Here is a 20,776-nt window from a genome sequence, read left to right on the forward strand (position 1 = left end):
GATACAGAAATAACAGAACAAAGGCTAGCAGACCAGAGAAGATACATAATAAGAAATAAAGTATTCACAGGAGTTGAGCTGGAAGAACTGCAAAGAGCAACACAGGCTCAAGATATGGAAGAAGAATTACCACCAACTGAAGCAGTTGCTCAGGCGCAGATGGAGAAGGTGTTGGAAATAGAGGATACCACTGTTGCTGAACTGTTTCAAAATCAAAACCAGGCAACCTCCCCTTTGCCTTCACCTCAAAAACCCAAATGCCGTTTAACAGAAAAGCAACAAGAACTAAAGCAAAAAATAACTGAGCACATGAACCAAACAACCACCAGGGTTCGACTTCCCGTTCTAAAAACAGTTGCCAAAAAACAACTTGCTCAGGCATTAAAAGATGTCAATGCTGCACTTGCAGAAATAACAACCAATAATTTGCTTGTTTGTAATCGCCATGACCCCACTTTCACAAATACTAAACAAAACAAGCCTCGGATACCAAACATATAAAACATCAAGTCAAATCAACCATCTGCTGTACATGGACGATCTGAAGTTGTATGGAAAGTCCCAGTCAGAAATCGAATCACTGCTAAACACTATCCATATATTCAGTAGTGATATAGCAATGGGGTTTGGACTAGACAAGTGTGCTGCATTAATAATGAACAGAGGGAAAATAAGAAAAACAGAAGGAATAGAACTGCCCAATGGAAGCAACATCAAGAACCTGGAAGAGAAAGAACCTTACAAATACTTGGGCATTCTCAAGGCTGATAACATCGCACACACTGAAGTTAAAAGAAAAATGGGAAGTGAATACATCAGGAGAGTCAGAAAAATCTTCAAGTCCAAACTCAATGGCAGGAACATCATACAAGCCATAAACACCTGGGCTATACCTGTTATTAGATACACTGCAGGAATAATAGACTGGACCCAGGCAGAGCTAAAGACGCTAGATCGTAAGACCAGGAAAATCATGACCATCAATCATGCTCTGCACCCCCACAGTGATGTAGATAGGCTCTACCTCCCTCGCAGCTCAGGTGGAAGAGGAATGCTGCAAGTCCATCAAACAGTAGAGGAGGAGAAAAGAGGCCTTGAAGAATATATAAGGGACAGTGAAGAAGATGCACTTCAAATGGTCAGGAACGCGAAACTATTCAACACCAATGAAACAAAGCAGGCCTACAAGAAAGAACAAGTCAAGAACCGAGCAGAAAAATTGAGAAATAAGCCCCTGCATGCTCAATATTTACACAATATAAGTGGAAAATCAGACATCACCAAGACCTGGCAATGGCTTAAGAATGGCAACTTGAAGAAAGAAACAGAGGGTTTAATACTGGCTGCACAAGAACAGGCACTAAGAACAAATGCAATAAGAGCCAAAGTAGAAAAATCCACAACAAACAGCAAGTGCCGCCTTTGTAAAGAAGCAGATGAAACAGTGGACCACCTAATCAGCTGTTGTAAGAAGATTGCACAGACTGACTACAAACAAAGGCATGACAAGGTAGCAGGGATGATACACTGGAACATCTGCAAAAAATACAAGCTACCTGTAGCCAAGAATTGGTGGGACCATAAAATTGAAAAAGTTGAAGAAAATGAAGATGTAAAAAAAGTCGGACTTCCGACTACAAACAGACAAACATCTGCCACACAATACACCAGATATCACTGTAGTCGAGAAGAAAGAAAAACAAGTTAAAATAATTGACATAGCAATACCAGGGGATATCAGAATAGAAGAAAAAGAAATAGAAAAAATCACCAAATACAAAGATCTACAAATTGAAATTGAAAGGCTGTGGCAGAGGAAGACCAAAATAATCCCAGTGGTAATTGGAGCCCTGGGTGCAGTTCCAAAAGACCTTGAAGAGCACCTCAACATGATAGGGGCCACGGAAATCACCATCAGCCAATTACAAAAAGCAACTTTACTGGGAACAGCCTATATTCTGCGACGATATCTATAACCATTGACAATAAAATTCTGGCATCCCAGGTCCTTGGGAAGGACTCGATGTCTGGATAAAACAAACCAGTCAATAATACCTGTCTGACTTATATTATTATTATTATTATTATTATTATTATTATTATTATTATTATTATTATTATTATTATTATTATTAAACAAACAAATAAAATTTAAGAATCCCCACTCCAGCCTGGTCATATATCAAACTTAATTACTTCAGTCTTGTCTAGACTTAGCTTCCGATGAGGACTGTTTCCTCATTTGTCTGTATGTGCCTTCCTACTCCCTAGCCCATACCTCGTGTGCTTGGAACATTGCTTGTTCTCCTCACCCTCCACATATCCACAGTGTAGATGGAGACAATTTGCCATTTTCCCTCTGGTGCCAGCCTGCTACTGGACTTCTGGTTTTCAGCTGAAGAACAGACATGAAAGCAAACTGTACTAACCAGGCATAAGGCTGCTGAAGGCCACAGTTCTTTGTCCAACAAAGTCTCGGCCAATTGGATCGTGATCCCAAACAAGAAACCGAACTAATGCTACCTCAGGCATGTGGACGGTGAAAGTGAGAGTTTCTTCCCAAACAGGATTAAAACCTATGAAGGGTAAAGCATAAAATAAGTCTGGGGAGAAGCAAAAAGATATCTATGTAAGCTGTCATCATTATATATCAAAGATTATCAGATGTTCATTGAACAGAGCACTCAGGAGGTACTTTGCTTCTGGTCAGAGATCGTATTCTTCTGGCACCTGGACTAATGTCTGCAGAATATGGTGTCCTCTGAGACTACAGAAACCAGTCACCCCTGCTTGGAAGGATATTGACATCTCCCAAAACAGGAGTAATTTTCAATCACTTACTAAAAGATCCATGAGAGTAGGGATGTGCGAGCTGGCTTGATTCGAACCAGGCTTGAAACTGAACCAGCCTGGTTTAGGCGGTCCGAGTTTGACCTGGATCGACCCTCATTTCTAAGAACTGGCTCACGGGCAGTTCAGGGGGTATACTTGTAAAAGGGAATCCCCTTTAAAAGTACAGGGAGGTTCCCTAGTACAAGGGGTGTGTGTGTGTGAACAAAAGGGTACTTATTACCTTTAATTCCAGGTGGCAGGGACAGTGGACAGCTGTGGCAGAGGCTCCTCCAACCCCGCCTGCCAGTCTCCCAAATGACAGCCCAGGCAGGCTGTGGCCCGGTTCAGGCCTCTGCACATGCAAGGAGGCCATTTTCGTGACCTTCTCACATGCACAGAGGCAATTTGCATCACCACACAAGTCATGGGGTGATGCAAATAGCCTCTGCACACGTGTGGTCACAAAAAATGGCCTTTGCATGTGTGAAGAGGCCCAGACTGGGCTGCAGCTGGCCCAGGCTGTTATTTGGGAGACCAGCAGGCAGGTTGGAGGAGCCCCCACCATTGCCTCTGCCTTCCCTGCCACCTGGAATTAAAGGTAACAAGTACCTTTTTGCTCTCTCTCTCCTCCTTAGGCTAGGGAATCCCCCTTTATTTGTAAAGGGGAATCCTTGCCTGATTCCCCATTACACGTATACCCACCAAGCTGGCCTGCAAACAGGACTGGACCCGGTTTGGCCGAGGCCAAGCCCAGGCTGGCTAAAATTCAGTCCAGTTTTGAACCGAACTGGCCTGGCTGATTCAAACCTGCCCTGAGACAGTTGTTTGCCTATATGACAGTGTTCTTTGGTGCAAGGTCCAAGAAATAGTGGTGTCTCCTATGGGCCGCAAGTGTGGCTCCCTGGCTGAGAAGCTAACACACAATAAGGCAGTCCACACCATCAGAAACTGGGTAAGACAAGCATCCTTCCCAGATTGGGGAGCTACACACAGAGGTGCTTCACACGATTAGTGTGAAGCACCTCGAGGCAGTGTTCCCTCTAAGGCATGCGCGTGTGCTCACACTCTTTTTTTTTTGAATAATGTATTTTTCTTGTTTTTCAACAAGATGACAGAATAGAAAAGAGACACAGGAAAAAAGATAGATAAAAGTAACTTTACCATTAATGTTTCTTAAACATCTCATAATTACATACATCAATCGGGAGGTTCAGCAGCCCTCTGTTCTCCACCTTCCAAAAAACACACACCCACACAAAACTGCCCTTGCCAAGAATTGTAAAAAACCCAAACAAACAAACAAACAAAAAACACAGAAATACCACTTTAATTAGCCGTCTATTCTAGAAAGAAAAGCCAAATCTTGGATGAGGGTGTTGACCCCGAACTCAGCTGTAAATTATGAAAGGCTCCCAAACAGAAATAAATGTTTCATCTGAAGTATTCTATAAGTAAGCAGTAACCTTAACCATAGAGGCATATTCCCATGATTTTAATAACCACTCATCTACAGTAGGGATTATTTGTGGTCTCCATTTAGCAGTATGTAAGCTCCTGGCTGCAGTAATCATAAAGACAGCTCCAAATACATAGTAGGAATATTTCTACTAAGGAATATTTCTACTTAGTAGGAATATACTCACACATTTCTTGATGTCTGCTCAGTTAATTTTAGATCCCGCTCAGGTTGAATCAGGAAGGCCCCACCCATTCTGAATGTAGGCGTGCACACACGACCTTGATACTGCCACCCAGAACAAAATTCATTCCGCACACAAATGGGAAAAAATTAGAGAGAACACTGCCTTGAGCTGGTTTGCGGGTAGAGAGGGCTTAGCCCACAGAGCACTGAGCGGCCAGATCGGCCGCCCACACAACTACTGGCTCCATCATGGCGCTGGTGAGGGCTGTGGGGATCGGGGGCCGTTCATCCCCTGGAAGTCCCAGAATGCCCCGCATGAGCACGCGGGGCATTTAGGGGGAACTCCAAGCCCGGGACGCTGCTTGTAGCCTCCCAGTTGAGGGTCTGCTTGTGTGTCACCGCATGCCATGGCAGCACACGAGCAGAAAAACAAGGTTAACTGAGTGCTCACTCTGTTAACCTCATTTAAAGGGAGGGGGAATTAGGCGGGCCAGCCGCCTTGGAACCACCAGGCTCTCCCGCGAGCCCGGTGGTTCCGACGATCACCACTGCTTTCACCACCGCCTAAGCTAGGCTCCCTTATTATTTATTTATTTATTTATTTATTTATTTATTTGATTTATATACCGCCCTTCCAAAATGGCTCAGGGCGGTTTACAATTAAAACAAACTTATAAAACAATGAAAAGCTAAAACAAATTAAAAACAATAACACAACTAACAACTTAAAAACATTTTAAAACAAAAATTAAACATTGTCCCCAGATCCCAGCTCAAGAAGACACGTAGACTTAGTATGGAAGAAAAGGGCCACAACTTTGTTAACTATTACACAAGGCATGGCAGACTGGAACACCAGGTGATTAATCACCCTTAGAGAACAGTGCGAGCCAATAGAAGCAGGTCAGAACTCTGAAATCCTACCCAGCACCCTACTGGGCGACACACCCTGGCTTGGGAATGGGCAGGTACACCCCACCCAATTCCTTCAAAGCCGACCCCCCCTTCTGTAAGAGAGGATCTGGATACTTCTAGGCATTCGTCCACCCCGGACCGCACAGCCCAAAGGTTGGAGAAGTCCTGAAGCAGGTTCATGGCAATCATTCTCCCCGTGCCGCACAGGCTACAAAGGAGAGATTAACCAATCACCCCTTTTACATATCCAAGGGTGCTCACCGATGTTCTAACCCTCAAATTACCACCCTGCCCGCACTGTTCCTGCCATTGTGGCTGACCTAACTCTAACTACGCACCCAGGACACAGAACGGAGTAGGCGAAAAAAACCCCAACAGTGGCCAATGCGTTGGGAGCAAAAAATTCCTACTCGGCCCCTTCAGGCGGCCAGTCGCTAGACCTGCTCTGTACCGGGGAGGGAGGGAGGGGAGAGCTCCTTCTCCTGTGATTGCCTGGCCCCAACTGAAGAGAGAATGGAAAATGGGGCGGGGATCGGTCGATCCTGGCCGAAACCCCGCCCCTTGACCAAAAGTGTCAAATGGAACCCTTCCTGGGCTTCGTGCAGGACAGGCTGGGACAAACTCCCTCCCATCTGCACAAGGCCGGGGTGTGTGTGTGTTAAGTAATTAAAAACCCTAAATCAAATTAAAAATTAAAAAAATTTTTAAAGCCCTGAAAGGCCAGGCCAAACAGATATGTTTTAAGCCCGCTTTCTGGTGATCGTCAGAATAGCTTCACAATTTTCGATCATGTGTGAGCAAACAATTAAGCAGGAGGAAAGGGGAATGATCATGTGTGAGAGAGGAACTGGGTTGGATGGCACCATCCTTGCATGCAGAAGTTCCAAGTTCCCACCTTGGCATCTCCAAGATAGGGCTGAGAGAGACCCTTGTCTGCAACCTTGGAGAAGCCTCAGCCAGTCTGTGTAGACAATACTAAACCAGATGGACCTCGATATAAGGCAGCTTCCTATGTTCCTATATACTCAGCTCCCAGACCCAGCATTTCACAAGGTAGGAGAAAAAGCCGTCCTACCCATCTCCTCTCTTACACATGATCACTCCCACCTCCTCCCACCTAGTTGTTTGTTCACAGATGACTAAAAACAGAGTGTGCACGCAGCTCCCGAAGCTGGGTTTGACACTTGTCCTACCCAGTTTCTGATCATGAGAACTGCCTTAATCTTTACCACTCAGAGAAAGCATATGTTTAATATTAAACAAACGAGAGTGAAGTATGATACAATTCTGTGATGATAACAAAATCGCCACCTATTCAGAGCCTGTTCATTGACTTCAGTGGAGGGGCAGCTCCACAGAAGCAAGTAGGAACGCACAGTGGTCCAAGACCTTCTGGACCCACATGGAACAAGCACATCAGGATAACTGGTTGCAAGTATGTAGCATCATTAACAATATGCAACTGTGCAATCAGATAGCAGGAAAGCAAACCCTCCTCCCCAAATATATAGAGTTCTATTAATATCAGTCTTGTTATAGGAACAGGCAAATGTGGTTCACCACAAGTTAGTCTCTTTGATTTCAACTGTACTCAGGTCTAGTTCATACATTCTAAAATGGCTTCACGCAATATACCCTGACTGCCCCAGAGAAGAATCCAAAAGAAAAGCAGTTGTATATGAACACTCCCCACGCCCACAGTTTCTTTTGGGGATTCTCATGATTGCAGAGTGGATTTTTTTCATATGGGTTTTTTAATATGGGAATCTCCACCAGGGACTGCAGCCATACCTGAGGATTGCTCACTGCTCATGCTATGGTTCTCTGCATACATGCATTGCCATTTATGGCCTCCAAGTAGGTCTGACATCCTAGCAGAAATACTGTTTTGCAAGTTACAAGATAAGAGGGGTGTGTGTGTTACAATAAATGCTTGAGAATATTGTTCACATAAAAGACACTCTAGGTAGAACTGGGCTTCTGTCCCATTGTAAAGCCTAATGCAAGGGGGAAATAGGATCCAAGGGAAACAAGCATGTTAAAACAAGATTAGTACTAAAATGCACAAAACTTTGGGATAAAAGCATATGGGCTCTATCTTATCCTGCACACTGAATACATCTGCATAACATGATTACTCAACTCAGATTATTAGGTATTCGCTGAACCTTTACAGTGGAATCCTATGTATGTTTACTTGGAAGTAAAACCAAGTATGCTCAAAAAGATTTACTTCTAGATAAGTAATGCCTAGGATGGCAGCCTTAGTCACACCCTAACATTTGGAAACATAACACATAAGAGAGGGTTCAGGTTGTATCTCTTACCATTGTCATCTACTACTCTGGTCTGGTCTTTGCAGCAATCAACTGGCAACCCAATAATTTCCACCTCAACAAAGGGATCAATTATCTGTATTTTTGGAGATGGGAAAAATAGTCCAAATAATCATTATACGTTTATGAAATGCACACATAAAATGTCAACTGAGATTGTTATACCAGGAACTTTTATTAGATTGCAACCAGGACATTAAAACTTACCACTTGAGATCTTAGTTTAGACACAAGCCAAAATGTGGACCCATTGGTATACCCAGATGAGACACTAATCAGGTGTCTCCCATACTGAGGGGCCATGACAGATCAGCAGGATCCCAGGAACAAGCAAGAAGTGCACCCATACAGTTGAGGGTCCAAGTTCTCACATACTACAGGTCAGCTGTGGCCCACAGTCGACAGATGACAAGTACAGCAGCATGTTGCTTTGTCTCTCTAGCATTTCCAGTTGAAGCATCTCAGATAGGACTGGGGGGAACCACTGAAAGTTACTTTGCAGAGCTGCTGACAGTCAGAGTAAGACAATACTACAGGACTGAGTCAGCCATATCTGACTTGGTATAAGGCATCTGCTTACTTATGTGTATCTTATATATAAATGAAAATAAATTACTATAGTTGGGTTATATTGAACAGTACTCTGAAAGGGTGAAAGAACAGATTATAAAATTTGCTGTTCTGGCAACATGGGGCAGTTAAGCATTCAGGTAACTCTAAAGTATTTATGAAAAGACTTAAATCTATGTCTAGTCCAGCAAGTACACAGTTCTGTCAGGTCATAATGCAAGCTCTTAAAAAAAAAAGTCTGAACGTCTTCTGTGGGCAATTTGTTCTACTTGTCTGACATACGGTTTTTAATATCACAATATTTTGTAAAAACCTTTACTTATATACAATGATTTAAGGATATCTTATGTAATACTTCCCATACATTTTTTAGATAAAAGATTAATTAAATTGCTTAATTGCCCTACACTGTATGGACAGCAAATCTTATTAGTGAATCTTTCCATCCCTTGAGGGTGCTATGCCACGAAGGGTAAAAAGAATCAGTAATGAGGTATCAAGTCAAATATTCTGTGTAAAAAAAGAAAAGAAAAGAAAGAGGAGGGATGTTTTCTATTCAGAACAAGACAAGTTTTCTACCAGCAATTACACTATGGAAAAGAGAGGTTCTCTTGTGCCAACGTCAATAATTTATCTTTTCATTTCAAATATAAAATAGTAAAAATCATGAATTATTGAGGTTTACAAACTCTCAAAGCAAAGATTATTAGGAAGCAAGTCCCTACATTATTAATATATAATGCCTTTTACAATTGTATAATTTGGTAAGAATTTTAATTTGAACGCTGGTAATAGCTATGAGTGAGTAACATTAGGTTTGTAGCATGCATATCCTTAAGAAATTTATGTGCAATTAATATACAAAATATTGGATACTCTAATGATATTGATCAATATCATTTGCTAAGCATTAATACATGAGCTCTGCTAATAGAAGAAGTATTTATGCTGGGCAACATCCAGATTGGTTAGTCATGACTAAGCACCACTGAAATAAATGAGACAAGTCAGTCAGGACTAACTTAAGTCCCATTAATTCAGGGCTGCTCAACTTTGGCCCTCCTGCAGATGTTGGCCTACAATTCCCCTAATCCCTGGCTATTGGCCACTGTGGCTCAGGATTATGGGAGCTGTAGTTCAAAAATAGCGGGGGGGGGGGCTAAATTGAGCAGGCCTGCATTAATTTCAGTGGGATTTCGTTCTGACAGTTTGGATGTTGCCCACTGTATCAATACATTTTACCTCTCCTCTGTCTCCTAGCATGGAATCTGGAGGTTTAGGTAGCTGTTGCCCACTGATGACTTTGAGTATAAGTTGCTTCTTAGGGAGAGCAGGAAGTGGATCTGAAGAATAAGGATTGAATGTACCTAGAGCGTACAAAGAACATGGAAAGGTGCAATAATTTAGGCAAGGAATGGAACATATCCAAATAAAAACACCTCCAAATAAAAGGAATTGGAAGGAACACCTCCAAATAAAAGCATACAGTCGTCAAGTACATAAGAACATCATAACATCCTTGCTGGACCAGGCCTAAGGCCCATCTAATCCAGCACCCTGTTTCACACAATGGCCCACCAGATGCCTCTGGGAAGCCACAAAACCAGGAAATGAAAGCATGCCTCCTCTCCTGATGCTACTCCTCTGCAACTAGTATTTGGAGGGATCCTGCCTCTGAACATGGAGGTAGCCTACAGCCATCAGGATTAGCCAGATGGGCCAGTCTTCCTTGAATTGGTCTAAGTCCCTCTTGAAGCCACCCAAGCTGGTGGCCACCACCACATCCCATGGCAGAGAATTCCAATTAATTATGTGCTGTCTGAAAAAATTACTTCCTTTTGTCCGTCCAAAATTTGCTCATAACAAATAAAGCTGAGGCAACACAAGAATTTATGCAACAATATCTACACTTAGCATGTTCTCTGACTCTCTCCCTCTCTCTCCCTCCCCCCTTCCGAGCATTCTAGGGCATTTCTGTACTTAGATTTCTGCCTGCCAGTCTAGATGACAGCAAGCATTGCATATATTCATTAGCCATGGATTACAAGGACAGATTTGTATTAATTAGCTCCTGCAATGGTTTGAGAAATCCCAGTCTTGTTTAGTACATTGCTTTTGCTCTGGTAATTGGGTTCTGGAAGTTGAACTCTATCAGCTTTGCCCTGAAACTTCCATCAGAAAACTGCCATGATTATTGTAGTGAGCATACTGCAGCATGACTGCATAAAATAACGAACATATAACAGCACACAATGGTATCCAAGGCATTTGCACAGTCCTACCTTTGCACATCTGCTGAGGTTTCAGGATGTATCCACAATTCCCATTAATACTAAATTTGGCTTGGTTTAACTGCATCACACGCCCATCAGACTGGTAGTTTAACGCCACTGTAGAATGAACCAAGTTTTGGATTGTTAAAAACTTCATCTGATATAATGTTGCATTATTTTTTATTCTCCACATTTTATATCCCACTATTCCTCCAAGGAGCCCAGAGCGGTATACTACATACTGAAGTTTCTCCTCACAACAACCCTGTGGAGTAGGTTAGGCTGAGAGAGAAGTGACTGGCCCAGAGTCACCCAGCAAGTATCATGGCTGAATGCGAATTTGAACTCGGGTCTTCCTGCTCCTAGTCCAGCACTCTAACCACTATGCCACATTGGCTCCAGGTGGATTTTGTACCCTTCCTACCCCTACTCCCACTCTGCTGTAAGGAACTTTGATTAGGAACATAGGAACATAGGAAACTGCCACATACTGAGTCAGACCATTGGTCTATCTAGCTCAGTATTGTCTTCACAGACTGGCAGTAGCTTCTCCAAGGTTGCAAACAGGAATCTCTCTCAGCCCTATCTTGGAGAAGCCAGGGAGGGAACATGAAACCTTCTGCTCTTCCCAGAACGGCTTCATCCCCTGAGGGGAATATCTTGTAGTGCTCACACATCAAGTCTCCCATTCATATGCAACCAGGGCAGACCCTGCTTAGCTATGGGGGCAAGTCATGCCTGCTACCACAAGACAAGCTCTCCTCTTCTAAACCATTAATTGAAATGGTAACTCCAGCTTCCCCGTCACAGCACCTTTCACTCAGCCCCCAGACAAGTGTGCCATGTGCAATAGCCCGTGTGTGTATATAAACTGATTTATTGAGCTAGTCACAATCACCCACCCATACCTTGGTCACCCTGAGGCTCCACTACTGCAATGCAATGCTGCCCTTGAAGAGTGCTTGGAGACTCCAGGTAGTTCAGAATACTGCAGCTAAACTGTTGTTGGGAGCCCAGCAGTGGGAACATATGACCTCTATACCCCACTGTCTTAAGCTTCCAGTTCATTTCTAAAGGTAAAGTAAAGTGTGTCTTTGAGTCAATTTCGACTCCTGGCGCCCACAGAGCCCTGTGGTTTTCTTTGGTAGAATACAGGAGGGGTTTACCATTGCCTCCTCCCGCGCAGTATGAGATGTTGCCTTTCAGCATCTTCCTATATCGCTGCTGCCCGATATAGTACCAGTGGGGATTTGAAACATATTTCTAGGCACAATTTAACTTGCTGAAATGCCTTTAATGGTTCGGGACTAGGATATCTGAAGGACCACCTCCTCCCAAATGAACCTGCCTGCACACTAAGATCTCCGAGTGGGGCTCTGCTTCAAGTCCTGCAGGTTCAGTGGCATGTTTGGCAGGAACCTTTGCAATGATGGTGGCCAGACTGTGGAATCCCCTCCTATAATGGCACTCCTGATAGGGTAGAATAGTTAGCCCCAGAGTAGCCCCTTTTAACCCCAATGCACCCTGAACAGCTAGGCTATGGGGAGTTTTAGGATTAGACACACTAGACCCAGACCAGCAGTTACAAAATCAAAATGTGGTTTATTTTAGCAAAGGCGTAAGCCAGCAGGCCAAAAAGAGAGAGAGAGAGAGAAAAAGTGCTGCTGCATTCCTTACTGCATTGGTGGTGTCCATAAGCACTTAGAACTTCTACAAGCTGGAGCTACCAGTCTTTGGCCCCACCCCACCCACTTATCATCTGGAAAAGAGCTGGACATGTGGCAGCAAGCAGGAATTGTCTCCTTTGCTAAGCAGGGACTGACCTGGTTTGCATCCAAATGGGAAGCTACATTTGTGAGCACTGTAAAATATTCCCCCTAGGGCATAGGGCTATAGCTCAGTGGAAGAGCATCGGCATGCTTGCATGCAGAAGGTTCCAAGTTCCCTCCCTGGCATCCCCAAGGCAGGGCTGAGAGAGACTCCTGCCTGCAATCTTGGAGAAGCCACTGTCAGGCTAGATGGACCAATAGTCTGACTCGGTATAAGGTAGCTTCCTAAGTTTCACTTTACATTATCACAGGTCTACACTTTTGTATAGTACCACATGATTAATCAGGATAAGAATGGCAAAAGGGACCCCTGCTAACTTGGCAAAGAGGCACCTTTTAACGTGTTGATTCTCTTTATTGAGCAGGGGGAGAGTAACTGGCCCTATCCACCCCCAGCACAGTACCTCCAGTGACTGTTGCTGATGTCTATCTTATGTTTCTTTTTAGATTGTGAGCCCTTTGGGGACAGGGATCCATCTTATTTATTTATTACTTCTCTCTGAGAACCGCCCTGAGCCATTTTGGAAGGGTGGTATAGAAATTGAATGAATGAATGAATAAATAAATAAATACAAACAATATATCAGAAATATTACCTCCCAGAATGTCCTATTGTCAAAAGCATGGCATTAGTGTAGGTTAATGATGCCAAAAACACAATGTTAGAATAGGTAACAACTGAGATGTAGACAAGTAAACCAAGGTAAGATTCATGCATATCTCTCTCTCTCTCTCTCTCTCTCTCTCTCACACACACACACACACACGCTGCAGCACTTACCCAGCTGACAGCCGACATTCCAGTAGGCTAGAGGGTTGAAGTTGCTGGAGTCAATCCGGTATGCAGATGGATAGATTCTGGTGAGCTGCTTCTGGTTATAAAGCATAAACTGCTCTGCCTTCTGTTGCACAACCTGGTGAGCTCTTGTCTCGCTGAAAGACAGCACATTCCCCACAGATCCTGCATGTTGAAGAGGAAATAAATGCCAGGAAAGGGGCTACACCTTCTATGTTACCATTTGAACATTCCTCAGGCGTGGTTTAAAATGGCTTTCTTACAAACATGGGTTTATGCACTCAGGCCCTGGGAGCCCATGGCATAGGAAACACCTAAATAAATCATTCTTGCTCCTAGATGAAAATGTGAATAACTAAATTGACCTAACCATCCTTTTTTTGGGGGGGGGAGTCTCTTTCCACTCGTTTGTGCATTTTTCTGCACCTATTTACAGCTGTTATTCCTTTAATCTGCTGCAGCATGATTAAACAACAACAACAACTTTAAAGGGCTTCTCCATAAAGTGGTCAGTCAGGGCCAAGGTCACAATGAAGCTGTGATGATGTCATGGCTGAATGCAGCCAATCGTATTTGGCTGCATGAGATGATGAGTGACGGCAAATGACGTCAAGGGTTTGCCTTCACTCTCAAGTGCCACCACTTGAAAGTGAAAGGGGACTTCTTGGCCCACTGTTGGAGCAACAGGGTCAATACCCCTTTGTTTTGCTACCACGTGGCACTTTGCTATTGGCACAGTGTTGCATAAAAGCGCATGTGGGCACGACTCAGATTAATGGGTTTTGAAATAAGTTCAATTTCATAAACATAAATATTCATGTTGGCATTTTCGAACCATGTCTACAGCTGCATATTAAACAGAATTCATGTCCACTGTAATGACTACTTCCTTGTAGATGTATAACACAAAACAATTTATCTAAATGAAGAATGTCTGTAATATTCAGATGTTCAGCAGTTCAATTCAGGAAAAAACCTCCAAGTGCTGTTTTTGAGGTGGGGGGGGAGTTGTTTTTGTTTTTTGTTTGCAGAGCATTACATTCAAATTGATTCCCTGGATCTGAAATAGATATTAAGGATGTCTAGAGAATACAAAAAGGATGTGACAAAAATTCTGAACTCTCAAGACAGATTCAGCAAGATGGCTGGTCTCAATCCCAGGGCTGTGTTGTCAGTGCCTTTAAAAAGCCTCATTATTTTGAGCTACTAACAAAAATCTGTGGAAATAATTATATAAACTAAACATATTTGTATCTTGTCTGCTTAGGTTAAGGTGAGGTCAGAGTACTTATGTTCCATCCACTTAGCACTGGAAATGATAACCAGCTGCTTTCCATGCCGCTGAGATTTTGTTTGGGATTATAGTAACTACAATTGCAAGAACTCCTTTGCAATCATATGACTCGGTTTGCAATCACATGCAAACCGCCCTGAGCCATTTTGGAAGGGCGGTATACTAATCAAATCAAATCAAATCAATCAATCAATCAATAATAAATAAATATGAACCAGAAACTTACGCCACAAACAAGTACTTTTGTCCATTTCATTTCAGTTGCAGGGACACCTGCACACGTTCAGCTCCCTCACCGAAAGCAATGGGTCTTACTAGTGATTAACTTGGTTTTGATTCATGCACTTGCTTTTACCGGGGTGGGGTGGGAAGCGGAGCAATGGCTGACATACCGTGCAATGTTCTGCATTCATTTAGCATAACACAGGCACTGCTGCATCTTACTAATGCAAAGAAGATTGTGAAGTACCCAGGGACTTGCATATGGGGAAGTATAAATATGTATTAAATAAATAAGTTGCGAAAAAGCACACTTGCGGAAATGCCAAAATTGCACAAGGGACTTGTGCAATCACCTGGCCATTAGTTCCAGTGGCTGTGTATAAATATATAGAATAAGTTGAGAAAGCACAACTGGTGCAAATGCTGAACTTGTGCAAGTAGGCTTGCACAATCACGCAGCCATTGGAAATAATGTCCAGGCGATTGCACAAGTCCCATGTGCAATTCTGGCATTTCCGCAAGTGAGCGCTTTCGCAACTTGCATTAGGACGACACAGCAGTGCCTGCGTTGTGTGGTATGTCACCCACTGAGTGCTAAGAGTGCCAAATGCTTTGCCTAGTTCTAAATTGTGCACTTTTGTTATTCTTGTGCAGAATCGAGAGACACACACAGTTCCTGTGACAGAATCAGGAGACTTGTGCTCTGTAATTCAGATCCCTCTAACTTAATTCCACCAGATGGAATTAATTGTTAATTCCAATTAATTAATTAATTGTTTCTTGGAAAAGCTGTCAACATGTTTCGAGTGCTGCTTTGAAAATGCTTGTCAAGAAAAGATCCCTCATGTTTGATCCCAATCTTGACTGGAACAGCTTTGCACCCAGATGCTGACTCTGTGCACAGTAGAAACGTATGCACATTAGCTCGGGTTCACATTCAAGGTTATGCAATGGAACAAGTATGAGGCCCACTCACATGTTTCTTGTGGATACAACCTACATCCTAGGGTGAGGTAACCTAGTCTTAGTGAGAGCTAGTGTGCTACAATCCACACTGTAATGCAATAATAATTCTGCACTTTAAATAATGTTGCCCGCTTACCGCAAATCCCTGGAATAGGGAATGCCGCCTTGGGATTGTTTTTAATGAAAGGCGGTATATAAATTTAACAATAAAATAAATAAACAAACAAACAAACAAATGCTTTGGGGTGCTATTTTATTGAATGTTGTTTCCAGTTTGAGCCATGGTTTTACTTTTCTGCAAACCTGTGAGCACATGAGCCAAGCGCATAAGATAATGGAAAGTGCTTTAAAATGGCATTTGATGTTGAGTTTGAAAATAAAATGGACTGACTGTAATCCACAGACCACTTGATCCAGGGGACGCTCACTGAAATCTCGTTGCTACCTCCAGGACTACAACAGGAGTAATGATCTTGTCAGTGATTTCTGGATCACATATCTTGGGTACAGATCACTGGGAACTTCTCCTGTTCAAGTCAAACTGGTATGAATGAATGAATCATTGAATGCTGAGCAGTAGCAAAATATACTCTCAAACAACTTGTATTGCATTGCAACATTGCTTCTGAACACATTCCCAATGTGCTCAGTCTTTATCAAGTAATAAATACATGCCCTGCAAAAGGAAAACATATGCCTAAGTATTCACACACAGTGGCCTTACCATCATCAACTATGTCTTGAGCAGCCACAGAATTTGTGTATACCACTAAATCAGAAAGATCACGGCACAGCTTCATGGTTTTTCTCCGTCGGCCCAATCTGTCGAATAAAGAAAAATATTAATTAAGAAAAGATTATTTCCTAAAAGTAGATAAAAGTGTAGACTGCCTTCTCTAGCATGCCTTGCTATCTGACATCAAGCCCAGAAGAATCTACTTACAAAGCATACCAGTCTTTTCTTAAATAACAGCAGTTATCATCCAACTAGAAAGCACACCATAAAAAAATATATACAAGAAAATAGAGAAAATAAATAGGCTGGCTAGAAGATGAAACAATTTCCAAGACTGATTCATTTTAACCCTGTATTTTCTTCTTCTTCTCTCCTTGCATCTATCCAACAGAAATAGCAGTACCTGGATATAAATCAGTTATATTATTAAGTGAAGGCAAGACTCACAAGAAACTTGAGGCAATAGGGAAAGTAGCTTGGTATCTACAATAAATTTTAGATTTTATTTATAATACTCACTTTCATAATTAACAGAGACAGTCTTTGAGGTACAATTTATTCAAACTGTTTTCATCTAAGATTGAATGTGCCCTCTTCTCCACCTCCAGTGCATTTCAGCATTGCTGCTGCTCATTCCAAAAGTAATTGCTATTCACATTTCATGAAAAGGGGGCATTAGCAGAAAGCTTGATCTAGCAGTGAATGGCTAGGGGGAAGTGACAATACCAACCTGCATAGTTGCCCAGCTTCCTTGCCAGAATAATTTTGTTGAGAATCCTCGTCGTCAGATGTGCTATGAGATTTGGACCTTGGTTTACCTGCCTTCTGTTTGAGAAGCCCAAAGTAGATGTATTAGTATTGTGAACATCAAACTATATGAAGCAGCCTTATTGGTTCAGTATGGTCTGGTCTAGCTAGTAGTGACTTTCCAAGGTCTCAGGAGGTAGTGCTTCCCACCCCAGCTTTCTTGTAGCCTCTTACCTGGAGATAACAGGGACTGACTCTCAGACCTTCTGCATGCAAACTGGCATGCTGCTGATAAATGGATCCTCCCCATTGTGTATTACACTAAAAGCTGTTCAATTTTGTTGGGCTGCATTATTCATTGATTAGAGGACAGGGCCCTCAACATTACCACCAGATTTATGCTAATTTTCCCAACAAAGTATATAAAGTAAAGTGTGCCATCAAGTCGATTTCGACTCCTGGCAACCACAGAGCCCTGTGGTTGTCTTTGGTAGAATACAGAAGGGGTTTACCATTGCTGTCTCCTGCGCAGTATGAGATGATGCCTTTCAGCATCTTCCTATATCACTGCTGCCTGATATAGTACCAGTGGGGATTCAAACCAGCAACCTTCTGCTTGTATAATCCAACCAAAATTAAGAGTTTGTAGGTCCTGTTTATTTCAGCTGGAGAGAATGAAGCATATGCATAACTCTCCAATTGAATTTGATAGCACTTGGACCATTGAAATGTTATCGAGATCATATACACCAGGGACTACAATCCCCAGAAGCCTGCACGTCCTCCCAGGAGCCATACAGGCTATCCAGTCGATCTTGCCTTCTCCCTCCACTGCAACGGGCAGGAGAATGACCTATCACCTGGAATATCCATTGGCTGCAACAATGCAGTTAGTTCACAAAAAATACAATAGCTGAGATCTTGACTAATAAAATGCACATGTAAGGAAGGTCTGTGAGGACGTACCAGGTGCCCTTGCAAAACTCCCCCAGTCCTCCTGTGTGTATGTGTCTGCTATTGTGCCAGACAGCTCTTTCCAAATGGTGCTCACAATCCGGACAGGCTCTACAAGACCGGAAACACATCATTGCTTCTCAACATTGTGTTGCCAGTCTTGTTGAGCCCTTCCGGAGTACGAAAGTGCTCAGAAGCAATGTTCCCTCTAACAGGGATTCCCAGGTGTTGTTGAATACAACTCACATAAATAAATCGAAAAGATTTAAGATACTCATTTACAAGAATGTCAGCAATCCTTAGTGCACATCTGTCAGAAGCAGAAAACAGGGAAGCCTGCTAATTTTGTGCTGCTCTACAGATTTTGAACGCAATTGTATGTTTTAGGTAGCATGAATATCACAATCATTGTATGGCACAAAGTAAAATTCAAAAAGCTAATAGGAAACATTGTTAAAGTTACCCCTGCTAACTTGGCAAAGAGGCACCTTTTAACGTTGTGATTCTCTTTATTTAGCAGGGGGAGAGTAACTGGCCCTATTGACCCCCAGCACAGTACCTCCAGTGACTGTTGCTGGTGTCTATCTTATGTTTCTTTTTAGATTGTGAGCCCTTTGGGGACAGGGATCCATCTTATTTATTTATTATTTCTCTGTGTAAACCGCCCTGAGCCATTTTTGGAAGGGTGGTATAGAAATGAAATAATACATACATACATACATACATAATCTCCAAGCAAAAGCCATTGCAGCTGGGGATTCTGGGAGCTGCAGTCAACAGCATCTGGGAATCCTTCTTAGAGGGAACACTGCTCAGAAATATGAGCCCTTCGGCACAACAACACATATACGAGGACTGCGGGAGTTGCACAAGAGCCTTCTATACTGATTGATTGATTAAGTGCCATCAAGTCAGTATCGACTCTTATCGACCACATAGATAAATTCTCTCCAGGATGATCTGTCCTTAACTTGGCCTTTAAGGTCTCTCAGTGGTGCATTCATTGCTGTTGTAATTGAGTCCATCCACCTTCTGCTGGTCATCCTCTTCTTCTCTTTCCTTCAACTTTTCCCAGCATTATGGACTTCTCAAGGGAGCTGGGTCTTCGCATAATGTGTCTGAAGTATGATAGTTTGAGCCTGGTCATTTGTCCTTCGAATGAAAATTCTGGATTGATTTGTTCTCGGATCAATTTGTTTGTTTTCCTGGTTGTCCATGGTATCCTCAAAAGTCTTCTCCAGCACCCAAGTTCAAAAGCGTCAATGCTTGTTCTATCTTGCTTCTTCAATGTCCAGCTTTTCTTCAAAGTCCATACTCCCCAACGTGGCAGCTATTTTGGAGGCTGCCACGCCAGCACAGTCAGACCCTGCATGGCTGACCGTGCAGGCGCAGCGGCCTCCAAAATGGCCACTGTGCAGGGGAATAGTCCCGGAAAGAGCCAAAGATGTCCAAACCAGATGATTTTTTAAAATGAGGAAGGCCAGCGGGGGGGAGGGAGGGGGAACCTCCACAGAATCCTCCCCTTGCCACCTTGGAGAAGCCACCAGAGGGGTAAGTTTAAAAAAAAGATACACACACCCCCAATTAGTATTATTTTACTAAAAGGCTTGACAAACCCCTGAACGGGGTGTGTGTATGTTCGGTCCAGGGTCGAGCCAAACCGGGTGTGGTTCGGCTAGTTCCCAAACCTTCTAACCAAGTTGGATTGATGTTGAATAGGTTCAGATTCTAGCCTGTTCACACATCCCTATAGGAAAGACCAGCAAAATGCAGCCTTTGAAGCATGCCAGGATCTGAAAGGGCATACACTAAAAACACTCCAGCAAATTTTGGCTACAGTTCTTATAAATGGTTTTAGGCTGATGGGGTTATCTTATCATCTTTTGAAATGTACTGCAATCTGCAGCAGTTGTTTTTAAAAAAAATCTCAGAAGACTGTACACATATACAATTTTCAGTAGAGCATCACTAAATATCTCTCTAGCCAGAAGCATTAAAAAATTCAAAATATTCTAAGGTTTAGATCATCATTAAATCTAGTCAGTCATTTCTTGCAAGGGTCATTAAGGAGAATATTCATTTCATTTTTTATACAGATATGAAGAAAATGGGTCAGGTCTAATTAAGCTAATTAGCTGAAATGATCATATTATTGAAATATTTTGCAGTCTTCAAAGCAGTCAGTAACTGTAAGTTCTTCAGAGGCTGATATCTTTAATAAGCATTTTACTATATAGCATTTGTTCTCTCATCAGTGTGCTGGGAATTTCAATTGTTAATAGCACCCATTAGCAAATATAAGCTGTATTTGTGGAACTCATCTTCAAATTGAATTAATAGCACAACTCATTAAGTTTCCTTCTTAGTTCCTTGAAAGCCACAGAAATTTTACAGATGAGAGAGAATGTGTGTGTGTACACAAACCTGTAGCAGAAGTTTATTAAAAAGAAAATGAGTTCTAAACAGATCTTATATCTTTAAAAACCCCTCAGCATAAAGCTAAGTTCTACGTTCTGCAGCCTTAATTTTGAAAAATTTGGGCCTGGTTATAATCAGCCTGAACTATGCTTATTTTCTTTTATTTAATATATTTCTATATCCTGTCCTTCAACACAAACACAATTTAAAATGCAAAATACAATGCAATAAATACAAAGTAAAATC

The 20,776-nt window shown here is 42.4% G+C and overlaps 1 protein-coding gene across 6 annotated transcripts in view; it reads right to left on the reverse strand.

Annotated features, from left to right (window-relative positions):
* The window catches only part of LOC128349399 (1-phosphatidylinositol 4,5-bisphosphate phosphodiesterase eta-1-like), a 204,512-nt gene that overhangs the window by 16,340 nt on the left and 167,396 nt on the right, over positions 1–20,776 (reverse strand). For all 6 annotated transcript variants that reach the window (XM_053305602.1, XM_053305605.1, XM_053305603.1 and 3 more), the window contains 7 exons: positions 17,142–17,236; positions 16,400–16,497; positions 13,179–13,358; positions 10,578–10,685; positions 9,538–9,662; positions 7,717–7,801; positions 2,430–2,576 (listed from right to left, as the gene is read on the reverse strand). In XM_053305602.1, the coding sequence (XP_053161577.1) occupies positions 2,430–2,576; positions 7,717–7,801; positions 9,538–9,662; positions 10,578–10,685; positions 13,179–13,358; positions 16,400–16,497; positions 17,142–17,236 (838 nt within the window). The remainder of the gene's footprint in view (positions 1–2,429; positions 2,577–7,716; positions 7,802–9,537; positions 9,663–10,577; positions 10,686–13,178; positions 13,359–16,399; positions 16,498–17,141; positions 17,237–20,776) is intronic.

This window comes from Hemicordylus capensis, chromosome 3, assembly GCF_027244095.1.
Source record: "Hemicordylus capensis ecotype Gifberg chromosome 3, rHemCap1.1.pri, whole genome shotgun sequence".
Classification (NCBI taxonomy): Eukaryota; Metazoa; Chordata; class Lepidosauria; order Squamata; family Cordylidae; genus Hemicordylus; species Hemicordylus capensis.